Source organism: Dermacentor andersoni, chromosome 4, assembly GCF_023375885.2.
Source record: "Dermacentor andersoni chromosome 4, qqDerAnde1_hic_scaffold, whole genome shotgun sequence".
In the NCBI taxonomy this organism is placed as follows: domain Eukaryota; kingdom Metazoa; phylum Arthropoda; class Arachnida; order Ixodida; family Ixodidae; genus Dermacentor; species Dermacentor andersoni.
The window spans coordinates 144,064,256-144,092,054 of NC_092817.1; the positions used below are offsets into that span (position 1 = coordinate 144,064,256).

At 49.0% G+C, this 27,799-nt stretch overlaps 1 protein-coding gene across 2 annotated transcripts; it reads left to right on the forward strand.

Annotated features, from left to right (window-relative positions):
- The first annotated feature begins 9,373 nt into the window (after positions 1-9,373).
- On the forward strand, positions 9,374-12,188 carry LOC126537866 (uncharacterized). 2 transcript variants are annotated; one of them, XM_050184963.3, is made up of 3 exons: positions 9,374-9,538; positions 9,802-10,427; positions 11,116-12,188. In XM_050184963.3, exons 2-3 carry the CDS (start codon positions 9,817-9,819, stop codon positions 11,138-11,140), a joined length of 636 nt encoding a protein of 211 aa, XP_050040920.1. In that variant the 5' UTR covers positions 9,374-9,538; positions 9,802-9,816; the 3' UTR covers positions 11,141-12,188. The 2 variants fall into 2 exon arrangements, with proteins under 2 accessions (XP_050040920.1, XP_054930474.1); XM_055074499.2 differs by lacking the exon at positions 9,374-9,538 and having other exon boundaries at positions 9,698-10,427.
- Positions 12,189-27,799: the final 15,611 nt, after the last annotated feature.

Here is a 27,799-nt window from a genome sequence, read left to right on the forward strand (position 1 = left end):
TGTGAAAATGATCTGCTTCGTAGCACTTCACCAAAGTCATTAACTTAATATCCTCGAATACCGTACCTGCAGCCCAGAGCCGATCGTTATTACGCACGCTCGACGGTCCGCTGATTGCAATTTCAATGGCACTGACAGAAAGGAGTCGGCGCCGTCTCCGTAAAGTTGGCTTCGGAGCGCGCAGTTCATCATTGGACGTCATTTTTCACCACGTGATCGCGCTCGGCGAATAGCGGTGCGAGCGGCGCCAGAAAGATTATGCGCAACTCTGCTCACTGCCGGAGCATATACAGGAACACTACACAGCGGGAGGCACGCTCGCCGCGTCCCCCGCTCGGTTCCTTGCGACATCACCAGATGGCCCTCGCATCCGCGACCACGCCGACCGTGCGGAAGGAGAAAAAAAAATGAGCCAGAAAGCTCGCCTTCGCGCATAGAGTTCGCCGCGAGTGTTTCCCGGTAAGTATGGTTGCATAAGCTGCACTTGCCGGGAAGCGTCAAATGTAGCATATACGAAGCAGGGAGTGACGTAAGCACACGTTCGTATGTAAAGGAAGATCCCGCTTAGCAAGTCATTATTTTTGTGACAGTGCTATGGGAAGGCCACGTATAGTCAGGACTTCTGAAGAGCAGCGTGCATACGACGCGGGGCAAATTTCTCTTCTCTCTGGTCCACTCTTTGTGGGTGCACGAAGTAACGGCACAAGCCAAGTCGCAGGCCGTTGAAGCGTCTTAGGCTAACAGTTAGATAAAGTGTACATGAATGCTACCGTATGAATAATTTCAAGCTACGTCGCAATGGCTAATCGTTCTAGTTGTCATTTACGGCTTCACTGTCCTATCACCTTCACAGCATGGATTAGGAGACCAATTCTTTTTACAGGAATACTGAGCAGATGTTTTTTTTTCGTTTTTTTTATTGGATAGCTGTTGACCACAGTAATTACGTTATGGAGCCTCAATTCCTGGGCAGCGCAATAAATAATTAATTACCTTACCATTCAATGCAACCAACCCAAGAAAGTGCGCAGGATGCAGCGCGACTTCGGATGTTCTGAGAACGGCCACGGCAGCCGCATTTCGAAGGGGGCGAAATGCGCGTACTTAGATTTAGGTGCACGTTGAAGAACCCCGGGCCCTAATTTACGGAGTCCCCCACTAGGGCGTGTCTCACAGTCAGATCGTGGTTTTGGCTCGTAAAACCCCACAATTTAATTAATTATTTTAATTATTGTGAGAACGGTGACTATTTTCACACTGCTGAAAACTGGTGTGACAGTCGCGTGGTGATTGTCAGATGGGAAGAAGACTTCGCACCCGTAGGCGCCGCGTCCCAGAACCTACATGTAGTCATAAACACAACATCATTCGGTACACTGACCCCCGGCATACCCTCCCCCCCCCCTCCCACCCCTAATACCCGAGCTAATTGGGGGGCTTTGGTTCGGGCCAGCGGTCCTTCCCAGGCAAGAGGGCCGCTGTGGAGCAACAGGAACTCAGTTTCTGCGCGGTATCAGACACCACTGACGCGTATGCATCCATAAGGATAAGGACCCCTACTGCCTAAACCTCATTTAGCCCACGACAGGACAAGTGCGGCGAGCGGGTCCCCTGCGTTTCCAAGAGTAGCGCACAATCGCGAGGGCCACTTTGACAGCTTTCGTGGACACGGCCAATTAAAGCCCCTCCATACCATAGATCTACCGCTTCTGTCAGTTACAAGCGCCAGCTGATGGATGGCTTTTACGGTCAATGTCCGGCTTTTGACCACCGCGTGCGGCCGACCGGCGCCCTGTTGTGTCGTTTGTGGCACCTCGTGACCCCGCGTTCGCAGCCGCACAACACTTCTCGCGCGCTTGGAACGACTCACGTAAAATGCACTGCATATACTTATTTGTGGCTGTTTTGAGACATTCAAGCTTCGCATCGTAATTAAGGCGTCGACAGCTACCTAAAGATGTAAGCAAGGTAAGGCGAATACGCAAGGTTTTCGCTACAATGCTCCTTTCAACTCGGCCAGTTCAAGCGTGCAGCGCTGCTTCGTGCCGAAAGCGACAGCGGGGCAAGCGTCGCAAAGCCACTCACGCGGGCGCCGCTCAGCCCGGTGCAGTGGATGCGTGCAGGCAACGGCGTGCCCGTTCCTCCAAGTGCAGACGGTGCATTCGACGCGGGATAAGAGGAGCCACCGAGGCGGGGGCGAACAGAATAGGCGATGAATACCACAGAAGAGACGACGCGCTACCTTCTCGAAAGTAGAATGCGCAGAAACGCCGACTGGTACGAAAGGACGCCATTGTGGCCCCCGAGATTCCACGCGCTCGCAGGCGCCAGCGCAAGCAATTTCGGAGGTCATGGTGGCTCGGTGAGGGCTAGGCGGCTATTCCTTACGCACTTCTTTTAAGTGCACACCTCATTTAAAATATAAGGGCAGTACTAACATGACGTCTCCGACATTTTTTCTTTTTATTGACTGTAAATGAAGGTCTTCGACGTCGAAATTTTAAAACAGACACTGCCAAGCCTCGGAGTCCCGTAAGTAATATAATAGTTTTTTTTTTATGCGAACCTGTTGCAGTGTCTTTTCGGTGTGCATGAAAAGTGTGGTGAAGTTATAACGTGGAAGTTCGTCACGTGGGAGGGAGGAAGCCGCAGCAATTTGGCACTTGCTCGGGTTGGCTTGAGCACCACCCGGTGTAATGGCAGCGCAGAGCAGGCCGGAGCCAGTGCCGAGACGTCGCGATTTTCCTGCTCGGACGTCAGCACCTTCTGCGTGGTCCCATCACGACATCTATCTCATGACATCTATCACGACGTCATGATATCTATCTCACGTGAGAAGGAAAACCGAACATTGGGGTCGGATGCGGAAGGCTTTTCGTTCGTAGGTGCTCTTCGCCATTGGCCGATCGCTTCACCAATACCATGGCCAGCGGCAAGATTGGCTGCACTTGCCTCTCCCGAAGATGTCTAGCATCAAACGTTCCCGTAAATACAGGCCCCGGTTTGTAGAAAAGCTATTACAGTAAATTGTTACTGGTAATATTTTACTAGAATTTCAAGGTCTAGGAGCTTCACTCACCGCATGTAGGTGAAAAGTCCGAAGAGCCGTGTCACTGCTCCCACCTGTATCGAGACATTCTTTCACCGCTGACGCAACATCGGCCATGGACAATTAAGGGGAACAAGTGTGGTCCAAGGACGGTACTTCGTTGCCCAGATCGCTATTGGACGCATTACGCGCTATACGGAATTTGGCCGTTCGCGCTGCCATCTCAGAGGGGGTGTGCAAGGTCACAATAAACGGTCACAATACATGCACAAAAACTAAACAGTCACAATAGACTGGCAGTAATGTCATTTAAATCAAGCTAAGGTGGAAGGACACCTTGTAAAAAGAAAAAAAAAAGAAACTATAAGTTTAGAACTTTTCTTATGACTCTATATACGTCGATTTCCCGGTAAGAAGCCTTTAAATTTCGTCTTTACTCATCAGTGCCATTAAGTCCGTATGACGTCATGAATTACAAATTATTTTCTCGTATTCGGGCACATGTTGCGCGTTAAAGGTACTGAAAATTTGCTAACTTCAATATTCGGCTCGTTTATAATGCAATATAGCCCAAATTTAACGATAAAAAATTACCTAGGCTTGAGAAGATGCTGTCGGCATGCATAACGCCACGGCGAAAGGGTTCGCCCACATTAAGATGGCGGTATGACTAGGTGAATAGTGTATTCCAAGGTTGCGAATCTTTTTTTTCGATTACTGCCACGACACCCTAGAAAGTGAAGGGGGAAATAACTGACACGTTTATTCGAAATGTTGAAACGATAAGGACAACTAAAATTGTACGAAAAGATAACTTGCCGCAGGCGGAAGCAGTACCAAGATTTGCCGCATTACGCAGGCAGTGTTTTGTCCATTACCACGGTGCTATTACTATACCCCGACTGCATTGCATTTCATGTGGATGTAAACCACCTTTTACAGAGATGAACATTGTGTCGAAATTGTCCTTATGAACGTTCACGTCTGACGTCTAAAAGCCTTGCACATCCAGAAACGCGGCGATGCATGCGTAAGCTACCCATCCATTTCACTTCTTCCGAATGAGATGTCACTTCAATCGGCGAGATTTCGTCCCATCGCTTCCACAGATGCTGCTGTTCCATATATTTTTTTTTGTTAAGCTGACACACTATTCGATTAAGACTGCATTACGTGAACTAGTTCCAGCCAGTTCAGCGCCAGTTCTTGCTCGTGCGCAACCGGCACGGCACCTCTGCAGGAACGCGGAGTGCTCGTCCTGCATAAAGCCGCTCCAACCACCCGCCAACGTGGTCGGCGAAAACGTGTATGGAGGGGCTCCAGTCCTGCACGATGCCTGCATTGAATAAAACGATGGGCGACGTGCAGACGCCGCTATGTTGAACAGGTGAAACGAATAGCGGAGTGCAGCACTTTGTGCAGGAACTAGTGCAGAAAATACAGGTGAATCGAATGGACCTTATATTTTCTGCTTGAATGGATAAACATTCACTCGTTGTTCAGAGCCGTTGTCTCTACGTTCCTTTGGTGCTGTCCTTATACAGTGCTTATTCCTCTGCTCAAGGGCGCTATAACGTAAAACTATTCCAAACTTTTCTATTCCAATTCTGCTATCAGCCCTCCACGATTGGTCAAAAACTTTTTTCGACCACCCCCACTTCACCTGTCTGTCACGCGACGTCACGAAAACCGCGATACCTCCCCATCTGATATGATATGTACACACTGATTATGCATGATTTGACAGAAAAAAAAGAACAGTTATTTCTGATTCGACCCCTTTTCGCCATTAGCCCTCGGCTATTGGTAAAAAGTTTTCGGGCTGCACCTACTTCACCTGCCTGTCACGCGACGTCACAAAACCGCAAGAACTCACCGCGTCAAAGTGACGTGTGCGCGATAAAGATGCATTAATATGCCGAACAAAACTGAATTTTCTTCGGAATAGCCGCAGGCTGCCCCGTTCCGAAAGGAATAGAAGATGGCTGCCGCCGATCGCTCAGACGCTGGCTACTCGCACCTGCCGGAGAGCATGGGTGTATTTCCGTATAATAAAGCTTCTTGCGTGGCCGTGTAACGTTTTCGAGCACTTTCGGCACGTTTACCCCCTCATTCTGCCAACTCTTCTTTGCTGAGGGTCCGTTTTAGCGTCATTCTTGAGCTTCCGTTGCATGCCGCCGCGATTTTCGACCAGCCACCGCGAGCGAAGTAAGGCAAAGCCGACCAATCGTAGACGCCGGCATCACCCTCTTCATCCGGTTATCGACTTTCAGTGCAGTGGCTCGGCCCCATCGAATCCCTCTCCACTTGAGCGTTCTCCTCGCCTCTTGTCAGCCAATTAGATACGACAAGCCGCTCAGTGTAGGCAAGTTATTCGTTTTTCAAGCAAACAAAAGTGACCTCCTATGAACGAGGAGAGCGTTTGATTGGTCTGTTCAGACAACCCTGCGGGTGACCGTCCGGTGCATGCGTTAGTGCTTACGCAAAGTTGACGTCAGGAGATTGGAATAGAAACATATTGGAATAGGTTTACGTTATAGGGCCCCAAGTCACGAACCAACCAGCACGAATGCCTCCGCTCCTGCAGTAGTAGCAATTGGTTGTTTACTATAAGGAAAATGAAGAAAAGTAAAGTAAGGAAGGTTACTGGTAACCGCACTGTAACTGTCTATAAACACATCTGTTGACACACCTCAACGGCGGTGAGCATTGGAGGTGTGGTTGGGAGGCAGGGCCAAAGGGACAGAGAGAGAGGACAGACTAAGACGAAGGAAACTATTTATGTAATTTACAATGTGGTATAAATAAATAAATAAATAAATAAATAAATAAATAAATAAAAGGTTTTTGAGGAAGATGGAGCTTCGCATTATAAAACGTTCGTCGGGCAAGGGAATATCACTGGAGCCTTTCGACAAGGCGATTAGGCTTTTTTACGGTGTTCTTTCATATGCTTTTTAGGCGTGCCCACTAATAAACGGTAAACAGCGCCCCGTAGTAGCATCAATGAGAGTTAACCGCCTGTTTCACGCGTCTCAAACTAACTCGCCGCCAAGTGGCAGACGTCGATAAAACGCCAGCCCCAACAGTCTCGTTGACGCGCCTCACGCCGCATAAATTTCGAGATGTGCGAAGAACGCGCGCTTCTACACGCGTGTCCTCGCGTGGTTAGTGCCCGGGCTAGTGAACGGCTAAAAGCACCGCGCGCAGTCCATCGCGTCGCACCTGCGGCAAGCGCCGGCTTGCCCATCCGGCCTCGAGGGGTGGGGCCGGCAGCCGTCGTACAACCGTCGGCATCCGTCATCCTCACGCCCCTTTCGGAATTCCTTCCTCCCCTATTCCTGCAGTGCTTCACGATCGCGCGTCAAGTTTGCTCGTTCGCGTGGCCCCGGTAGCAGCGCTGTTTGGCCTTCGACGTCTCTTTGACCTCCACGACCCCGGCCCAAGCGAGAGTGGCGGAGAGTTAGTTCACCGAAACTGGCGACCGTGTCGACTTCTCCTTTTTAGCCTTTTCCTCTGTGCTGCACTCTCTTCTTCCTATTCTATACTCTCTTTAAACTCTTCATTCTGAGAGGCGCCTCTCTGTTAGCTTTGTCGACCGCTCATTCACCTTGCCGCTATATTCTTCTTTTTTTTTGCGTTATTGAAACATGTCTTGTACATTCTCAGTTTTCGCCCCCTTCCCGACCTTTCAAGCCGAAGTCACGCGACCTCCCGTTGGGTACTTTCTCTCTCTTTTCTTGTTTGCAGGCTTGTCTGCGCAGGTGTTTGTGCTTCTGGATGCGCGTAAGCGTATTCGACACTGACAGGATTATCGAGTGTTCGCGGTACGCGTGGATTCGCTATAAGTCTTTCTCCTCGCCGTATTATTATTGGCAAAGGCAGCCGCTGCGAGCTTTCGCATTTCAGCGTGGCGTACCTCCTGGCGCCCTTTCAACATGGAGGCGCTCCCTGACCATGTTCGCTGATGCTTCATCGACAAACTCGAGAAAGCAGCCCGCATACTGAGGGCAGCTCGCCCGAGCACTGACATAGCAGGCGGTTAGAAGCGTCGGCTTCCAGAGTGGTTCGGAGCGAGTAGAAAGTCAGACACGAACGCAAGAGAGTCAGGTGAGCCCTACACATTTGTAATAGTGTGGTACTGCCCAACCCCACGGTTCCCTTGATGTGATTGGTTTTCTTCCATAGAGCCTGCGTTTAATAACATCACCGACGTTCAAACGCGACTGCAAGTATTATCCAATCAGATCTAGCACGCTGTCCCGAAGAAAAACGACAAAACACGACGGCTTTGCTGATAGAAAGTTAGATTTTATTTGTTTGTCTTTGCACTGTCGTCCTTGGGATAAGTAGCAAGGCTGTGGAAAGCATCTCTGTTAGCATCTGTCTACATTGGTAGAGTGAGTAGGCACTTCGTTTTTTCCCTTCGGTGCGCGGCCATTTTCTCAAAGATCGAGGGTATCTATACATTTCCCGATCAGGTCAGACATGCCTCGTGCTTCTTTCGCTATCTTGCAAAAGTCATTGGTTTTGTGTGACAGAGATATGCGCCGAGACTCATTCAGGGCTAGTGGAAGACAAGTACATTGCATTAACAAAGATTTTTTTCGTTAGTGATCTTTGCTATTGGCCTGCCGCCTTCGCTAATAATATCTCTGACAGCGCGATTGGTTCGCAACTGCTTTTACAAACTGTTGTAGCGTATTCAAAACTTTGTTAATACGGGAAAAGGTTGCTTGTCTACGATAAGGCTAACGCGCTTTCGTTTTCGCTAACTTTCTTGGTAACGGCAGTTTTAGTACGTGTACTCTTCATTAGAACTTTGGGAAGCCTAAAGTAGGAATCTTTCTTTTTTAAATACTACTGCTTATCTTGCTGGTTTATTACACATCCATTATCTCCGAATAAACGGCGGAGTGCTGGACGCAAAAGTGTCATGCGATCGTAGTTGGAACAGAAACCACATACACTTTCCCGGCTGACTCGCAATTCAGAGCTCTCGGTGGCGCCGATATACTTTAAGCAGAAAATACGCGATTCGTGCTGCTGCTTTGAGCCCTGATTTTTTTAGCAATATAAATAAACAACTGCGTAGATAAATAAATAAATACGGTAAAGCCTCGCCAGAGCACCACCAGCAAAGCGCATCCTGGCTCAAATCTGAGGCGTATATCGCAAGATATCTTTCCTCACTTTACATAGTGTGATGCAGATGTCGTGTTTCTTTCTTTTTTGTATGTGTGTGTCTACTCCTTCTTTTTATTAGTTTTTTTTTTTTGTCCTGCTGATAGCTTTGATTTTGATTTAGTAAACTTATTTTTGTCCCCTCCATGAGCTCGCGTGATAATATGTTCTTCGTTTACAGTTTTTACTGCCACGTGTTAGTTGCCTGCCATGTTACCTCCCCCCCGCTTTTTTTTTTTTTACATAACACGTCATTTCTTCTCGCGAATTACTGCGCTACCCTCTGTAATGTCTCGGTGACTGAGGCTATGTAAGTAAGTAAATAAATAAATAAATATGCACGTGATCTAGAACGTAATTCACCAAGAAAAAAGCTTTGGATATATTCATTTCGTTCAACAACATCTGCGATACTCGGAAACATTAAATCATTCCATTCAAACAAAAAAAAAAAACCTCCTCCTTTATGCTAACCTATATTTGCATGCCATTGGGATCGCGATTGGATGTTGAACTCTCATCAGTTAGTCGTTTATTCGTGGGCTTTTATAATCGTGCCATGTAATAAGTCAAAGCGGCAGCGCAAAGTTTCGAGCTTCTTCTCCTAGATGGGGCTTCCGCCCTTTCAGACAGCCGTATCGGCTGTTGTTTCCTAGCGCGTGCTTCAAGCAGGCAGTTTCTGCTGTTGCCCGCTTCCCCCCTTGCCCCTTTCGTTGCAGCAGCAACAGCCGCAAAAAAAAAAAAAAAAAGAGCGTGTGGCAAGAATGGCAATCCCCTCGACTCACCTTCCGCAGCCCACCCGTTTCTGCGAAGAGTGTCCGAGGAAATCCAACAGTGAATGCGCCAGCCAGCACTTTCACTTTTCGCTCCTCCTCGCACGCCGAAAAGGCGAAGACAAAGGTGAGCCCCTGGAGAAAGCCGACGGGCGAGGAGGAGGGGAACTCCTTTGGTCCGGCAAGGAAGGCATCAGCGCGGCCGCGGTTCCTCACTGCCACCACCGCGCTTGGCGTTTGGAAGGGGGGGAGCCGCGACGTCTGCACGGGCGAGGGCTGCCCTAGTTCGCCGCAGGTACCCCTCCTCCACTCGCCAAATGGGTCAAGCGACGCCATTGGCGGGCAGTATAAATACAGCCAGAAGCCTGCAGCCATCCACCGGCCCCAAGCCTGAGCGTTTCCTTCCCCCGTGGTCCTCCTCGCCACGGGTAGCCGTCTCTCCGGAGCGGCTCACACTGGTCAGCCACTATAAAAGATAGAGTTCAATTCACAGCAGTCGTCACTGGTCTTTGGGATAACCGAGGCACACGAGGTGAGTAGCGCGGCGCCGGGCAACCGGAGAGTCGCCGCTGCCGACGAGCAGTGGCGGCGTGCAAGGGGGTGAAGCAGGCGGTGCTGTGTCCTAGAGCACATTCGAAGAAGCTCGGGGAAGGGGTGGGGGAGGAACAAGGGGGGAAGCGAGTGCTTTCCGGAAGCTAGTTCCGTCGCATGGGGGCAGCGGCCATCTCTTAATTAATGCCTGCATCTCTGTAAGAACGGAATTGTGCGCCGTTTTGTTTCCGCTCCTACTCGCAGGTTACCAGAACCGGGATGAAAGCGTTTCTCTGCGTCGCTGCCCTGCTCTTGGGCAGCGCCTTCGGAGACCCGGGTCACTTCGGGGGCTACGGAGGTGGTGGCGGCGGCTACGGAGGCGGCGGCGGCTATGGAGGCGGTGGTGGCCACGGCGGTCACGGCTGGTACGAGCCGCACCTGACTCTCGTCGTCAAGAAAGTCCACAAACCTGTGCCCGTTCCGCACCACGTTCCGGTTCCGGTGCCATACCCGGTGCACAAGCCCGTGCCCGTGTACAAGCAGGTGCCTGTGCCGAAGCCATACCCAGTTCCGCACATCATTCACCAGTACTACCCCGTGCCCAAAGTGATCCACATCCCCAAGCCCGTGCCTGTGCCCCACAAGGTGACCATCCACAAGCCCTACCCAGTCCCGTACCCGGTCAAGGTGCCCAAGCCCTACGTGGTCCACGTGCCCAAGCCCTTCATTGTGCACAAGCCCTTCCCCGTGCCGGTGACCGTGCACGTGCCCAAGCCATACCCAGTGCACATCCACAAGCACGTGCCCGTTCCCTTCACCAAGCACATCCCAGTCGAGGTGCCAGTTGTCAAGGAGCACCCTGTCATCATCAAGAAGCCCGTCCCCATCATGTGAGTGCTCTTCCTTCATCACACGTACGATACTTTGATTCGATCTAATCTAGAGTAATGCGCGCGCTAACTGCTACTTTCGAAATTATCTTCCGCTCTCTTTTCCACATCGCGGGTGCAGCGAAATCGATAGAAAGCGCGAAAAGGTCCTCCTCGTCCTTGTCGCGTCGCCGAAAATTACATTCCGAAAACGCCGCGCCAAGCTAGCTCGTCGTGTTCTTCTCCAGCTCGCGCACTCCGCTGGGTGCAACGGCCGCCCGGACAAAAGAGAGCCGCTGCGCGAGTCACTGTCAAGGAGAGCCGGCCCACTTCTGTCCGGTGGCCGTCAAGCCAACTGGCCACGCGGCTATTCGCCAAGGGAACGGGGGCTGCGCTTGCGCCGCAGCGAAGCACGAAAGAAACCGAGGCCAGCGTCGGGAGCAGTCACTGCGACCTTCCAAAGGCCGCGGGCAACCCCTCTCTTCGCAGACCGCGCGCTCTCGCGAAGCTCATTTTGCTCGTCCTTGATGCGTGTCTCTCGCGACCGCGTTGTCAGCGTCGTTGCCGCCGCTGTTGCGCGAGCGCTGTCTCCGCGTGTTGTGTCATCCGATTACGGTGCGTTTTGCCCTCTCTCTCACGCACTTCTGACGCCTCGCGCTACGTCGTCGCGCTGTGCCCTAACACCTTGTTTTCCGTTTTGTCTGTGCAGCTTGGAGTCCAAGGGATGGCACTGAGCGATCCTCCCAAGAAGCCCGGCCGCGTCTGCGACCACGCTCTGGCGTCGAAAGACCCTTCCTCGCAACAGCGCGGCGAGGAGGAAGCGTTGAAGACCTCCACGAGACGTCGCAGAGCGGCCGGCTGAACCCCGGGAGGAATCGACGACACGAGGAACGGACGAAAACGAGACACCAGGACAACAACGACACCACTGCGGTCATCCAGCCGCCGGAAGCGTTCGAACCGCTTCCTGCGCGCTCGGAGCCCTTCCTACAGAGTGAGAGACCAACCACGTCACCACAATGACCACTGCTAGAGCGGCGGCGCCACGTTTACCAAGAAACCTGGAAACGGCAGAGCACGCCAGACAACACACGCACAAACCCCTGTACACAGACTACAGACACAAGCACACATCCCAAGCGCGACACACAGACACACACACCAAGAGCCAGATTCTTCCCTCTGCCGGAGTGGGCTGTTCGAGTTACACGTAGGGCTTCTTCCTATCGGCTCTCGCGCACATTCCGAGAGTAGCCCCTAGTACTCCTCTTCCCAAGTTTCGAGCAGAGCGGAATCGCCAAGTGTCTTTGTACAGCTCAAGTCACGCGTGATCTGTATTTTTGCTTCCTCTGTAAATGCCAAGTGGCAGGAGCAGCTTTTTGTTAGTTACTTCACAGACCAACCTTATAGGATCTTCTGACGATAATCCTTCATCCTATTAGCAGCTTAGTTCTTCATATCCTGTCTAATTAATGTCTGGCTTGCCACCTTTACGTTCTTTTTTCAGAAGGAACTTGTTTGACACTTTCATCGTGTCTTGTTATTGCTTTTATATTTTTTTGACTCAGTGTGAATATTGTTGTATATAGCAAATTGGGTGCGTGGGATCATAGGCGGCTGAACGACTGGGGCGCAGCGCCGTTAAGGACGACGACACGGAAAACGACCACCAGCGAAGAAAAAATATGTGAGAAAAGAACAAGAGAAGAATGAGACGCTTTCCTTGAAACTGCCTACTGTAATTATATGTTGTATAATAAATCTTGTCAAGTTTTCACTTTTTTCACCTTTGTCGTTTTTTTACTTCTTCCCCCGTTCATGCAATTCCGTTTCCGATCAGCACAAGACAAGAGTGCGCAAAGAACACCAGCCAGCGTGTCTGGGTTGGAATGCGCTTTCTTTTTCAAGCAGACGGGAACACGAGCTGGAGGAAGGTCGCACTACAGATAAACGGGAGGCAACCGATACGCCGCTGAGGGCGCGACTTTCCCTTTCAACTTGACCTGCGATGTAAACATTACCTCAGTCCCTTGGAGCCTTGAGCTCACAAAACCGCGACAGCAGGTCGCGATGAGCTAACACTGGGTTGAGAACTCGGCGTTGAAAGAACGACCTCGAATAATCTGGTTGCGTCTGCAGCCGCGTTCCGGCACTTCTTGCACTGCACACCTTCCTGTATTTTCTTGCGAACAGCTGAGATTCTCGGGAATGAGGAAGCACGGAGATTTGCACGAGTGAAAGGAAAGCCCCTTTCCGAGCTATTGTGTGCGTGGTGATCCCACCCTGGACAGCGTGGAAGGGCTCGCTGGGGCATTGTTTCGAGAAGCTATAGAGCTGCAAGGATACCTTTTGTCTGGTTCGTTTGGTCCAAGAGGCTCGCTCGCGTCCGTCATGCGTGTGCCTTGCGACGAGGAACTGCACCAGAGTTCCTCCTACTTGCTAGAGAACGAGAAAAAAATAATACATATATACGGCGTCTCGAGGAAACAAAAATGAGAAGGAAGGTGTCGCGGGCGACGGGGTTGTTGCATCTGGAAATTCCATGACCGTATCGAGCAATAGGGGAAAGCAGGCCGGGCGCGGGTGCACCGGCCGAATGCGGCCGATACGCTTGGGCAATCGCAGCCGCGTTGCCGTGTGGAACAGGCGATGGTGTCTGTGAAGGAGAGGGAAGGGGGGGGGGGGACTTTCGTTTCGCGCCGAAAGTGCTTTTTCTTTCACGCGAGAAGAGAGAAATGCGGGAAGTATATGAACGAGCAGCGCTTCTTACGAAGCTGCACGAGCTACTCAAAGAGCTTCCACGCGGCCGGGGAGTGCATAACGAACTGTTTTGAGGCAGAGGCCGGCAGCGGACGCGATTCCTTTCCGCAGGGGAACGAGATCGCCCGTTGTCGCAGTGTGTGTGTGTGTGTGTGCGCGCCTCTGTCACCGCTTGTAGCGGCGGGAATAGAACGCGCGCACTCGAGGCTCTCTGTAACCGTCGTTCCGATGTATGTGCCGCAGAGCAGCAAACACTACACGCGCGCCGTTCCAGCCGGCAGCTATAGCTCGCCGCCGGTTCCCATAGGCTCGCCAGCGCACTCGCTTGCTCGCCAGTATTCGGCGTTGGGCCCTTCCCTGTTCCTTCTACGGGGCAGATTCGAGCGGGGCTGCCGTCCGCCATGTAGGTCAGTCTCTCGCCGCCGTCGGAGCAGCTAGGTCGGTCGGCGCGATGGGACGGTGCAGCTGGCCCGGCCAGCGAGACTAAACAGCAACAGCTCGCCGAGAATCGTGAACTGTACAAAGGAGCAAACAAAGTAAGCATCGACAAAGAAAAAAACGAAGGTGCAATACGGACCTAGCTAGCTCACTCGTTGCGCGAGTGGCGGCAGCCAGAGCGACGGACAACCCTGCAAAATGCGCCGCTGCCCGGAGTGTGGCGAGGAAGGTGGAAGGGGGGGGGGGGGAGGTCCTGAAGACAAAATCGCTCATCTGGTATTCATTTTGCGCGCAACCCAGCGCGCGTCGCTGTTCCTCGCTCTCGCGACTGCCGCTGCCGAGTTTCTCTTCGGCGGCGACGGTCTCGGCTTCGGGCTGCGTGCTAAACACACGCTCGGTGCACTCCGACCTCCCGAATGTTGCCTGCTCGCGGCTAAAGGCTGCGCGCGCCCGCGCTAGGAACGGGAAGTGTGCGTGTGTGCCCGTGGCGACGCTGCTTGGCTTCCCTCCCGCTTCTGACTTCTTCTCCTGCGTCTTTTATTCTTTTCTTTCGCTTTCGCTACAAACCAGCACAAGAGGCCACGGCACGCGATCGAGATGCCAAAGAGGATCGGCAAACGCAGACCGAAACTCAAAGTGGCCAATTTCGGGCGCTGGTGGCGGCGGCCCGCCGAGTCTGCTTCGCTGGCTACCTTTCATACGCAGCATGTCCTACGTGAGGCTGGTCGCTTGAATGTGGAGTGTCCCGTCTCCCACCGCCTCCTCCTTTGTTGATCCGCAAGCTGTTGTCGTTTCTGTGTATCAGCCACGAGCATCTTTCAGTCCTTCACAGCACTCACGAGGAGGGGGTCTTTCCCGAGACAAGGACAGATGGGGTGGTGAATCACGCGGAATGACCGAGCTAAGCGAGTGCGGAGGCTCTGCTGCAGACAAGGCCAGACCATATTGCTGTTTTCTTATCTTTTCTAAATTCTACCTATCTTGGTTTTTTTTTTTTGTCTTCCATTACTTCTTTCTTTCTGCCTTCTTTCTTTTTAGCCTGACACTTTCACCCGCGTCGCTGACACAGTTGATACTTGCTGCTATTCTCCTGCAACTTGTAGCGAGCGCCGCCCGTTGGGTTACGCATGTGCAATCATCCTCGCGTGTGAGATTCCGTTCGTTGATTCCCTGCCGGGAGTACTATCCGATGAAACGTTCCTTTGTTAAAACCTCCATACTATCAGCGAAGGCTGCTTTGGAGTTTGATACACGCAAGGTGCTCCAAACAATTATGTGCCTTCTTGTTGGACAATGGCTTCAGGTCGCTAAAATGAGGCGACGATGTACAGCTTTATGAGTAGAGGTGCAAGGGTGGGAAAGCTCTCGGTAAATGTATATTGCTAGATCACTCTGTACGCAGCCAGATACATGGAGAGCGAACTAACCTTGGGATACGGGGCGTGGACGTTTTCCCATAAAGGGGTGATAGTGATTGAACAAGCGCAGCTGTTGATTTCACGATAGTTTAACGACGCAAGGGCAAATAAGGTGTTATTATGCGGCAACCACGCTATGGCTACCTTACTCCCGCGCTGCGCTGGCGTTACGGCGAGTGTTGGCTTTCATATTCGCTAAACGGTTCCATTGCGTCATTAACGAAAGCGGCGTCACACGTGCAAGCAAGGGATGACATTGTCGCCGCCTGCTTCTTTCCAAGCTATTATCTTATCTAACAGCACACAATATAAGAAGCACGGTCACTACAATGCCCAATCACTGTAATTTCCGGGATAATTGCATGTATTCACAGAGGCGGTGCGTCCCGATTGCCCCGCGACAACCAAACCTATATGGTTAACCTCCTTGCCGCTCGTTCTTGTCTCCCTCTCTCTCTCGCTACACATATGGGACAACGGAGCTAGCTGCATAACACGTTGCTGCACTACGCATTTGCCAGAGGTTGTCGCTACGTCATGCACATTGATAGGGGAATTTAGCGCTTTATACCAGACTGTTATTCGAGGTCGTGGGTGAATGCCGTAGAACACAGGGCACTGAAATGAAGGACAACAAACCGAGGAATAACGTACAGGAAAGTGCTTTGGCTAGCGATTGCGGCAAGATTTAAACTCAGATTACAGTGAACACGATGCATGACACAAGAGAGAGTGAAAGTGTCGGGACCTCGAAGAGGCGCACGTCCAGTTTGCTATGCTACACAGAAGAAAGAGGAAGGGGGAGGGGCTATAAAACATATTAAATTATGGGGTTTAACGTACCAGAACCAATTTATGATTATGAGGCCCACCGTAGTGGAGGACTCCGGAAATTTCGACCACCTGGAGAACTTTAACGTGCACCTAAATCTAAGTACGCGGGTGTTTTCGCATTTCGCCCCCATCGAAATGCGGCCGCCATGGCCGGGATTCGATCCCGCCACCTCGTGCTCAGCAGCCCAACACCATAGTCACTGAGCAACCACGGCGGGTGGGGCTATAAAAAAGGAAGACAACATGTAAGAAGCGAAACTACGCGCTCATCGGGAGCTGCTCGTTAAGTGCGTAGATATGCGGGCGGTCACTCGGTTCAGTCTACTTCCCGACTCAGGATGGGTTGCAGGAGAAAAAAGAAAGCCGAACAACATGGACCTTACAGTTCACTCGCCATTCACTGGGAGACTTGCGCGCATGGCGCCTGCAGCGCAATATTTGTCAGGCGCACACACGAAAAAAGAAAATAATCACCTGAGGGGGAGGAAAACTTCGTAGTGCGCGCTAATTGCCCAAGTCATCAGTCATCAATCTCTGCGTAGAAGGTTGTCGACTTGTAGTTGGTCTGACTGCCGTCCTCCGTTTAGCGATGGATTCACTCTCTGCGACATTCAGACACGGTACGATGATTTTTCATTCCTGTAATCTTACAGTGCTTCGAAGTACGTGATCACCACACGGAGCCTTGCTCATATGTGCTGAATGTCCCGTTAGCTCATGGTGATCTAATGACGCCACAGAGAGTAAACGAATAGGGATACAGACAAAAAAAAAAAAAAAAAGAAAAGACGAAAGCACAAGCGCTTGTATCCTACTTGTCTGTAACGGCCTTCGTTTAGCTTATGTGGTGCCATAACTCTAGAATGAACCTATACCAGACAGGCCAATCTTTTAGTCCTTTCGCACTGTTAGTGTTTTTCCGCGAAGTATTGCATATGAATATGGTTTCCAGGCGTCGAGGATAACTGCTGCGAGGCTGTGTCATTGGTGATGCAATAATTCATCGCGGCTATATTGCAAACTCTTGTAACGAGGCAAAGACTTAGACAAGGTCAAGGTCCATTCGAATGAAAGGCTTCCCAATACACGAAATCAAAAAAGAAGGCCGAGGATGGGAAGGAAAAAAATAGGAACGACGGAAGTTCCAAGGTTAAATCGCTCATAATCGGTATATCATTTTCGAAATGTGTTTTTCTGTACTCGGTGTATATTTATTCGATGCTAAATTCTCGTGTTCCAATGCGGCAACAATGCAACAAAAATCCACTAATTAATCCTTAACTAATTACCGTATGGTACACGTGGCAATTAAAAAAATGTAGGTGGGGAGTTGGCAAGGCAGATCCACTTGGAACGAATTGTCAGGGTGACACCAGTTTCGACATATTAATTCCCGAACTCTGCGGAGAAAAGCATTGGCGTTCCAGTTACTTTTGCGCTTCAATGCATAAAGGACGTTTTCTTAAGAAAGTAAGTGGAACGACAATGCATTTTTACCGTAAGTTTGACGGCGCATACCTAGGAAATTGAGTCATTCACACAATTATTTTCAAGTGGATATTCCATGCGGTATTACCCGCTAGGATTTGTAAATTTCAACGCGTTCCCTACGGAAACTAGTCAAAAACATAATTAACAATTTTTGTTGATTAGTGGACCGGTATTTCAATTTTTTGCGCAAGTAATGTCCGTCTCTTCGAGCAGACCGACTCATGGATTAGCATTGTGCCATTTGCCCCAGGTAATTTTTGAAGAAAATTCAAAGTCTTCGCTGAAACATGTATACGCCAAGGAGTACGTTCGGCGTAAAAAGCCACCTTGAGGCTATGCCCTCAGGTCCCGCTACTCATACAAAAAAAATTATTTTCCTACTTCAAAATTTAAATATTAGTCCTCTTCATTCTGCACCCATATCTCGACACCCCTCCGTGTTTTTTTCTTTTACTTTCTTTCTCTCATTATACAAGATCGACTGCTTGCTACCGGGAAAAAGAACGATGGATGTCGCACTCCACACTGGGATTCCAGAACCGCTAAATCACCGCAGCCAGTGCTTGTCAGACTACTACTTAGCGATTGTGTTGCTGCTGCCCTTTGCCTTCTTTTTTTTTGCCTTAAAAACATAGAATAAACAACAGTGACAACTTGTTAGCCAGCTAGTCGCCAAGGGGATCAGTCTTCGTCCGGGCAACAACCTTGACGTTGCTGCCCCGATGTATTATTCTGAACGTTGTGAAATTCCGCCATATTGTCGAATCCACCATCTCGTCATCTCCAATTGGCCCAGAGGATTGCTATAGCCTCTCTGATTGGCTGAAAATTCCGTCCCTACAGAATTCGACAACATGGCGGAAATTGACGACGTCCACAATTGCACCACCTAGCGAATGAAGCCCCTTTCTCGAAATGTTGGCCCCAGATTCAGGGTTCTGTTGTTCATGCACTGTCGGTAACTTCGTTTGCATTTTTCGTGCTAACCGCTTGCCTAAACGCCAAGAGTGATAACAATGGGCGCGTGTTTAAGCAAACAGATTCGAATACCACAAGTATGGTGGCAGTGGATTGCCGCTTGAGGCGGATTTAAGCTGTAGCAATCGATGCCGGGAATAGATACACCTGAACGTCTCGTGCATTGTCACTAGGGAATGATACCATACGTTCACAAAATTCCTGTCTCTTATAACTCTGAGAAGAAAGCGTGGGAAGCTTCTTTGTGGACCCTACATGCAGCGGGTCATTTTGGAAGCACAAGTTGTTTTCTTCTTATGTTCTGAAGACGAGCGACCTTTTAACGGCGGTAGCTTGCGCATGACCACAGAAAATATTAAATGTCTCCTGTCTGTTTACACGATGCCCAAAGCGTAGAATTGGTATGCGTCCCGCCTTGAAACACCATGCTGTATCTGCTTCTACCGCAAGTGTAAATGTGAAGAACAGAGCGCGCAAGCCACGTATTCCTGTTTTGGTTTCTCAAGATTCCTTGCGGGTGTCACTTGGCCTCTTGAGGACGAGCGAAACCGTTTCAAGCATTATAATAGCCCCGCACGGAAGAGACGCAGATTAGGAATTCCTAGCATGCGCTGGCAAGTCGCACATTTGTGCGCGCGTACAGATAGCGACTCTGCACAGCGTGTCGTCGCACCTGCTTACCATATACCTTGTCGGAGTTGCCTTTGAAGCTGCGCACTCTGCGGGGGGCTTGGCCACAACGAGGTGCGTAAATACAGTGCCCAGAACTTCCTCGGTTTACGGCATTATAGAAACGCCCAAGAATGTGTTAAAAAATTCTGCGGGCATTTTTTCAAATATGACCACGGTCACGATCTGAATCGTAACACGTTGGCTTGATCGAGGCAGAGCTGCCGCTGCTAATGCCGGCTCGCTTTTTTGTGGCTTACTGTTTAAAAAAAAAAAAAAAGATCCTGATACACGACACACATTGGCTATCTATCCGTACATAATTAGAAGATGGACAAATTTATCTTTTTTTGATGAGTGGTAAAGTGAAAGTAAAGAGAAAAATAATTTAACCTTTATTAATAAGTTAACCTTCTACAGTACCAAAAAAGAATCGGCAGCATATTACACTCCTGATAATTCGTGAAGGCGAAAGGCTGCTGCCCACTGGTAATGCATTAGGTTTTCCGGTCGGAAGGGTCAGACTTTTCGCAAGACATGACAAGCTGCAGTATAAAGTAAATGTATTGCGCTGGTGGGTCGATTTCGTCAACGACACGTTCGAACACCTAATGCCCTCTCTAAAGGCTTTGTTCTTTCTTTCGCTTTTTCTTTCCTTGTGCTTCGCTCGTTCTTTATTTCGTTCCTTCTTTCATTCTTTCTTTTTTTTTCTCGTTTCTTCTTTCACATTCAACCATTACATATTTGCTTGCTTACCGGGGTATGAGCCACTACTCATGTTGATGTTTCCTTTCTTTCTTTCCTTCGTTCTCTTTTTTTTTCGTGTCTTCATATTCAGCCATTGCTTCCTTGCTTGCTTATGTGGGTATGAGCCATTTCAGATTATGCTATTTTTTTCGGGTATGAGCCATTGTTGCTGATGATATTTTTTGTACCGCTCATTCATTCATTCATTCATTCATTCATTCATTCATTCATTCATTCATTCATTCATTCAAATAACTTTAGTAAGTGGCCTACGATTTGGTGGGGTGGACCTGGATCCCGCCTAGGTTTCGGCCACGGAGGAAGAATATGTAGGAGTTGAAACTCCCGTCAGCGAGGGCGCGCGCGGGCGTTCAGATAAAGTCACAAAAATAGCATACTCCGACGGGGGCGCATGCAATGGCGGCGCCTTGCGGCGCGTCATGCAAGCCGTAGCAGAAAAAAAAAAAAGAACAGACGCCCGGGCGGACAGCTCGGGCGCGCTCTCTTCGGCGGAACCCGCGTCTTCCGCGCAGACTAGACGACAAGCAGACGAAACGGACGTTCGCTTCAGCGGGCACGCTGAAACGTTGTGTTTGTGCGCCCTTACAAGTCAAACACCAACAGTTCTTGTCGGTGTCTGTTAGAGGACCGTAATACTAACAGCGCTGCTACGCGCAAATGCCCTTCTTCGGAATTCGCTAGCGTAAGATGGGACGCAAGTGTTTCGTTGAAAAAGGCGAAACCGAGTACAAGCCTTGGAGGGAAAAGGTGAGCATAATCAAAGTCTGCAACCAAGGGCTGCGACGATTGCTGGGGACGGCCGCCAGCTCACATGGGGAGATTACGTCTGTGAGAAGCACTTCACGAGCAACATGATGAGACGGGATAAATACTACGGCGAGTTTAGAGACGAGGTAATCCTGGACCACCCGAAAAAAAAACCTGGACTGCGTCCAGAGGATGTTTCATGCATCTTTCTTCCGTCCCCAGCATCTTTGACATCCCCGAAAAAGAAGCGGACTCACCGGGAAGCGTCATCAAATATCAGTCATGCTACTATTAAATGATCAAGAATGAGCGTATACGACAAGCCAGGAACATCAACGGCGGTGAACGTCAGCGATGTTCACACAGTGTGCGAGGCCCATGAGCTGGACGAAAATCAGCCTGGTAATATGCTCAAAGAAATCGAAGGCATGTTTGCCTTCGACGAATGCCAGCAGCGCTTACAGCAATCCAGTCAAAATCATCGCGTGGGTGAAAAAACAGGGCCGCGTACAACCGCAAGCTACAGGTTACCTAATTATAGCGGTCACCTAAAAGAATGCGTTTTATTTTTTACTGTGCTCAAATGGTTGAGGCGTAGCACCGATCGCTGTCCAGGGTGTCAGCGCTGAAGAGGCGCGCGTGACTGCCTTGTGCCAGGCGCGCGGGGGCCGAATGCAAGCAATACGCGCGACTGGTTGCCTTGGCAATCGAACCGGCGGTAATTTCTTTCTCGGCCGCCAGGTACCGCCAGCTTGATAGTGGCTCCGCGGGCTTGTGAGCTTTTCTGGTCGCCGCAAACAGCGGAGTTACCACTCCTAAATGTTTCTTGCTCCGTGGTTTCGGCCAAGGGTTGTTGGCCCTTGGCAGCTTCCTCGGCTCGCTGGACGGCCCAGAGTTGGTGTTGCAGGTTCGAGCTGAGCAACGCAGACTCACAGCGTGCGCGGAGGCGGTCGCTGTTTGAGGCTGCATCACCATTATTGTGCACTATACCCGTGCATTCCCATAACATATGCTCTAGGGTGGTTCTAGAGTTGCAATGTCTGCACTTGTCAGTGGTGTATAAATCTGGGTGTGTGGTATCTGCACTCGGATATGATCTGGTTTGCAGCTGACGCCATTCGGCAGGCTGATCATTGTTTAATTTTGGGTGTGGCGGCGGGAATGTGCGCCTCTGCAATCTCTTGTGTTATCTAATCTCGTGAAATCTGGTCAGTATATCTTCCCACTCCAGCTCGTCGGTAGTCGGTGTGGCAGGGCTAACCGAGGCTCGGTCCGTAAGCTCTCGAGCCATGTGATGTGCCGCCTCATTGCTCCCGTCTGGTAGTGTGCGAGTGGGTGTCCAGATGAGATGGACACTTTCGTCGTGGTTAGTACCTAATTTTAGGACTCCTAGTGCCTCTGAGGACATTCGACCGTTGGTGAAGTTTCGTATCGCCGTCTGGGAATAACTCATGATTATGTCCGCTTGTGTTTGTGCTATGGCTGACGCGATAGCGATTTTCTCTGCGGTTTCTACGTGTGGTGTGTTGACTGTAGCGCCCGTCGTGCATTTTCCCTCGTAATTTATTACCCCTACTGTGTAGGCGCGCTTGTGTCTGTATCTAGCTGCGTCTACAAACGTGGTGCTCTTGCTGCTTCCGAATTTCTTCTGTATACCGCGTGCTCTGCTTTCCCGCCTACTGTGATGGTAGGTGCGATGCATATACTTGGGTATTGGAAGGACAGTTATCACGTCTCTGATGTGTCTGGGTATATATAATTTGACGCCGTGTTAGGCGATCCAATATTTTCCTACCTGTCTTAGTTTTGGACAGGCGTTCGTATTGTGCTATGCGTTGTGCCTCGATCAGCTCATCCACTGCATTGTGTAGACCATGCTGCAATAGTCTATCGTTGCTGGTTGTGATGAAGAGTCCGATTGCTCGCTTGTAGATTTTTCTGATTAAGCAGTCTAATTTGTATCCATGATAGAGTGTATAAGCGCGACTGAACGAGGACGTAGAAAGAAACATACACAGAGAAGATCTGTCTCTGTGTATCTGTTTCTTTCAACGTCCTCGTTCAGTCGCGCTTATGCACTCTATCATGGATTCTAACCAACTAGCCCGCCAACGTGTTTTAACTTATTTGTATCTTTCTGACGAGTACCATCGTAGGTACGATGTCACGTATACTATTCTGCTTATTACGAACTCTTGGACTAGTCTAAGCAGATCGCCTTTAGTCATTCCGCTATGTTTGTTGGCAATTCGTTTAAGTAGCCGCATAGTTTGAAATATTATATTGTCTAATTTGCGTATGGTCTCTCCATTGTGGCCGTTACTTTCAATGATGAGGCCCAATGTTCTGATTTTGTCAACCTTGGGTATGGGCGCACCATCCGCCATAGTTAGGTGAATTTCCGGATTGTTTCGTTCCTCGTAGTTGCCTGGTTTTTGGCCACGTCGCGATGATACATAAATGAGGAGCTCAGATTTCTTTGCCGAACACGCCAGTCCGGTTCCTGCTAGGTATTGTTCAACTGCTTCTATTGCACGTTGTAATGTGTTTGAAACATGTTCATCGTTGCCATCGCTCACCCAGAGGGTGATATCGTCAGCGTAGATGGTATGATTGAGGCCATCGATTTCCTGTAGCTTTGCTGGTAATTCGATCAGAGCCAGATTAAACAGCATCGGTGATATTACTGAACCTTAGGGCGCACCTGCGCTTCTGATCTGTAGTCCTTCGGAGTTAAGGTCTCCTATCTTAATGTGTGCTTTTCTGTTAGTAAGGAAGTCTCGTATATAATTGTAAAGTCGCTGGCCTAGGCCTAGCTCATTTATCCTGTTTAATATGTTTTTGTGGGTAACACTGTCAAAAGCTTTCTTTAGGTCCAATTCTAGGATAGCTTTGGTGTTCCGACTTGTGTTATCTATAATTTGATGCTTAAGTTGGAACATTGCAACCTGTGTAGACAAATTTCTCCGGAAGCCCAACATCGTAGGCGGGTGAACGTTGTTGTTCTCGAGATAGTTGGTCAATCCCGTTAGGACAACCTACTCTATGAGTTTGTCCCCACAGGACAGGAGTGAAACGAGTCTCAGGTTCCCCAACTGTAGCCGCTTGCCTGGTTTAGGTATTAGAATAATCTTCCACTTTGCGGTATTGTACCGGATTGCCAGCATTCGTTTATATACTTGGTAAGTTGTTCTAGAGAGGCACCATAGAGATTTCGGATCGTCTTGTTTGTTATTCAGACTACTCTCGGCGCGGATGCAGTGTTCAGCTTTTGTAGAGCTACTCTGAATTCTGCTTCGCTAATCTTTTTGTCTAATTGTCTGTTCTTGGTGTCTGTGTAATCTGTGTGAGTTGTTGGCCTAGCCCGAGATGAATACCTTGTGTCTATCTCATCGATTAAAGCTTCTTCAGTTTTGTCATATGCATGTAAGATTTTGTTTATGTTTTGTCTTTCCGTGGCTTTACTTTCTTCAGGATTCAGAAGGTGCCGGAGGAAGGTCCACGTTATGGACAATCCTAATTGATTATCCATATTGGCGCATGTTGCTTCCCATTGTTGGTTACAGAGCTGTTGTGCGTATGCTTTTATATCTCTATTAAGCCGGGCTAGCCTGTGTCGGAGCATCCTGTTGTGTCTCTGTGTTTTCCATCTCCTCAGGAGACCTTCTTTAGGCTTCCCACATATGCAGGAGTTTACAATCTGCATGTTCCATTTGCGCGTCCTGGGGGATTGTTTGTGTGGCTGTGTTAACATCCTGCTTAAGCTGCGTGCTCCATTCAACGATGTTTGTGATAGTATTATCTTTTCTCCTGTGAATTTGTCTCAGTTTGTTCCAGTCTACAATTTTGAGTTGTTTGCCCTTAGATTTGCGTGGCCCTGCTTTAACAGTGATTTCGAGGATATTGTGATCGCTGCCTAGATCCTGTTGGGTGTTAATCCATTTCGCATCCCTAATGTTCTTCGTAAAGGTAAGATTTGGCGTAGTGTCCGCACATTACCCTAGACCCCCTCTCATAGGTGTCGATGGGTCTGTGATAAGGGTAAGGCCCTCTTGTTGTGCGTCTAGCCATAAGTGTCTACCTTTGGGGTTTTCAAATTTATATTCCCATGCCGTGTGTTGAGCGTTGAAATGCCCCGCAGTCACTAAGCATCTGCCTTCTGCGATAGTGAGGGTCTTGCAGAGAAGTGATCGAAAATTCGGAAGTTTGTTTCTTGGGTTACTATAAACATTAAGGACAAATAGCCTTTCATTGTTTTTCATAGAAGGTGTTAACTCGATTAATGTATTGTCTACATCCGCAATGCCGGTATCGTACTGAACGACCGTGGCTAGAGTGGTGACAGCTTTCGTCTCCCCGTGGGCACTACAGAATGACCTGTACGCAGACAGCGCCTTACAGTGCGGCTCCTGTAGCATTATGACATCAGGATGTTCCTTATTAATTAGGTGTATGTAAGTTGGATCTTTTTCTACTGTACTGCTCGTCAACTTTTTTTAAACCACTCGATGAGGCGCCGCTTTTGATCGAGCCATTGCGACGAGCGCCTTAAGGCATAGAGTTTTATACTACTCTTACTAGAGGGAAATCTGGCGCTGCGGTCGTTTAATTATCCTGGAAATGACGGGGAGTGCAAGCTATGGATTGGTACTCTGTTGATTCGTGAACTATACTACAGGTAATTTTTTTTTTGCAGTATTGGTTTCGCTCCAAGTGCACTTGACATATAAGCCGTAGTGTAGCAGTGCGGTGCAAAGCTCTCTGTCTTTGTTATGTTGCTCGAAGTGGCGACAGCGCGCTGCGCTGGCGGCTGGGCGGATGTTTGTGTCGCGGTGTGGCGACGAAGTAACGACGAGAAAGCGACGGCATCGTAAACGTTGAGAGAACGTGTTGTGTCTGTTTTCACCTTGGTTTAAGTGTGTTAGGTTGGCGCTGTAGCGTTACCTGCTTTATGAAACACCAGAAGTGAAAAGAGAAGGTACTACTGATATGAGCACGATACTACGTACATCTTCTATGCTTAGAACTTTTAAAGCACGCAGAAAACGTGGGGTGCCTACTAATAAGCTTAATTGGGGCTTTCATTAAGATGCGTCGCGATTCTGCATCTATTGATGCTTTCTTGTGGGATGACTGATCGGGCCGGCGTTTACCGGTTCATATGTTATATGTCCTGTGCATTACATGTCGGGCACTGCTCGATTAGTTTCTTTTAATGTCAAATTGCTCTCTTCCTGTCTTTTACCGTTGCATGTAACATCTTTCCTGCAGTCTCTCTTGCGTGGTCAGTATATATATATATATATATATATATATATATATATATATATATATATATATATATATATATATATATATATATATATATATGTGCGTGCGTGCGTGCGTGCGTGTGTGTGTGTGTGTGTGTGTGTGTGTGTGCGTGTGTGCGTGTGTGTGTGCGTGTGTGCGTGTGTGCGTGTGTGTGTGTGTGTGTGTGTGTGTGTTGATTTGCTACTACCGTTTGGCTTCTTGTGCGTGCTTATATTTGAAGTGGGAGCCTTAAACTGTGAAGTTTAGCTGCACACATGTGCTGGGTTTTTAATAACCTGTAACTTTTTTCTACTAGTGATGCAGGGTGCAGTGGAAAGACGGCTGACTGCTTGCGCAACGCATTTTGTTTACTACATAGACAGTTACACTTTGAACGTGGCTTGAAAATCAAATTTGATTGAGGACTTCATTCCGCATTGCTCGTTTATGGGCTCATTGGAATGTGTTTTTTAGGACATCGGAGAACAGAAACTTGTGGTATGAAAGGCTGCTGCTTCCTGGCTGTAGTCTGCTGTCGCAAAACGGGTAAGCGCAAAGCCACGCATAACGGCTGCTGGCGCGCGCTTCAGAAGAAGTTATCGTCTTCGAGAAAAGTCTCGCGTTCGCAGCGAGCAGGCGTCGTAGCAGACAACACTTGTAGCATTTCTCTCAAATGCGCAACACTTTTCTCAGAATACAAACTTTTTATTTCCATAAATTATTTTATTTCCACAAAACATAACTATGAAGCAATACGTTGTAAGTTTACTGTATGGTATTTCTTGTTAGTGCATCTTTGACTATACTCGTATATTCTGGTAAGTGTCCGCTTGCAGGTGTACCACGGGAGTGGCTAAGATAGGTACAATTGGAAATTATTGCAGAAAAAGAAGGAAAAAATTTGTGGCAGTACGTGAGAATTATTCGTCCACTAGCTCTTGCTCTACACGGTGATCATTGTTAAGTTCTACGGAAATTTTAAAAATCACCTGTGGCAGATAACATCATTCTCGTCCTCGAGCTGAGTTATTCGAAGACGCTGACGTTACTAGCACGAGAAATCGAAACCCACATTCAACTAATTAACAAAAGTTTAGTACTTTACTAATTATATAATTGTTTACAGCACATACGGCACTTTACGAATTGCAGCCTGCGAGTTCGCAAGACGTATCCACTCGAATTTCTAGGATGACAGGGCTTGCGAGATATTATTTCCCAGAGTTTGAGAATAAATACACGGGCGTTCCTGTTACTATTGTGCTTCAGTGCATAAAAGAACATTTTGTTAAAAAAAAAAAGTGGGACAACAGTGCAGTTTCACGGCGAGTTCGTGAAGCATATCTTCAAACCAGCCTCATTCTGGCAATTCGTTCCACGTGGATGTGCCGTGAAAACTCACCTGCTAGAATTATTAATTTGCAATGTGGGCCATAAGATAATTAATTAAGGTGTTAATTAGCAAACTTTCGTTAGTTGGTCGAACATGTGTTCCGATTTCTCGGACAAGTAATGTCCGCATCTTCGAATAATCCAGCTCAACGAAAAGAATTATGTCTGCTTTTGCAAAATCGAGCATTTTGTATCCTGCCCTCATAAAAAAATGCGACAGGCGCAGCCGGGATCGAAGCTGCGACTTCGGGCACAGCAGCTGTACAGCAGCAAGAAAGCTGTACATTGTAAACAGGTTCAATCAACGGGAGGGAAACTATGGAGTAAAAAAAAAAAGATGTTGTCACGTATCTACGTAACTCCTAGCATACATTTTCTTGGGTATAAAGGCACGAGCTTTCGCGCGCCTCGCCAAAGGCGCCGTTACACCAAGCGAAGAATGCTTGGTTCCGTAGCAAAGGCGAACAGCCGTGCACAAGGCTTCGTATACTGGTACTACCCCTACGCCGGTTGTACTTGCCCGCTGGCATGCACACAAGGAACGAAGACGTCTTCCGGGGCAACGCGGCGGAAGAGCTACCATTGAAACACCCAGGGTGCCTAGCG

Coding starts and splice junctions, on each gene's coding strand:
- LOC126537866 (XM_050184963.3), top strand. CDS start 9,817: ATGAAAGCGTTTCTCTGCGTCGCTGCCCTGCTCTTGGGCAGCGCCTTC. Junction 10,428..11,115: donor AAGAAGCCCGTCCCCATCAT/GTGAGTGCTCTT, acceptor TTGTCTGTGCAG/CTTGGAGTCCAAGGGATGGC.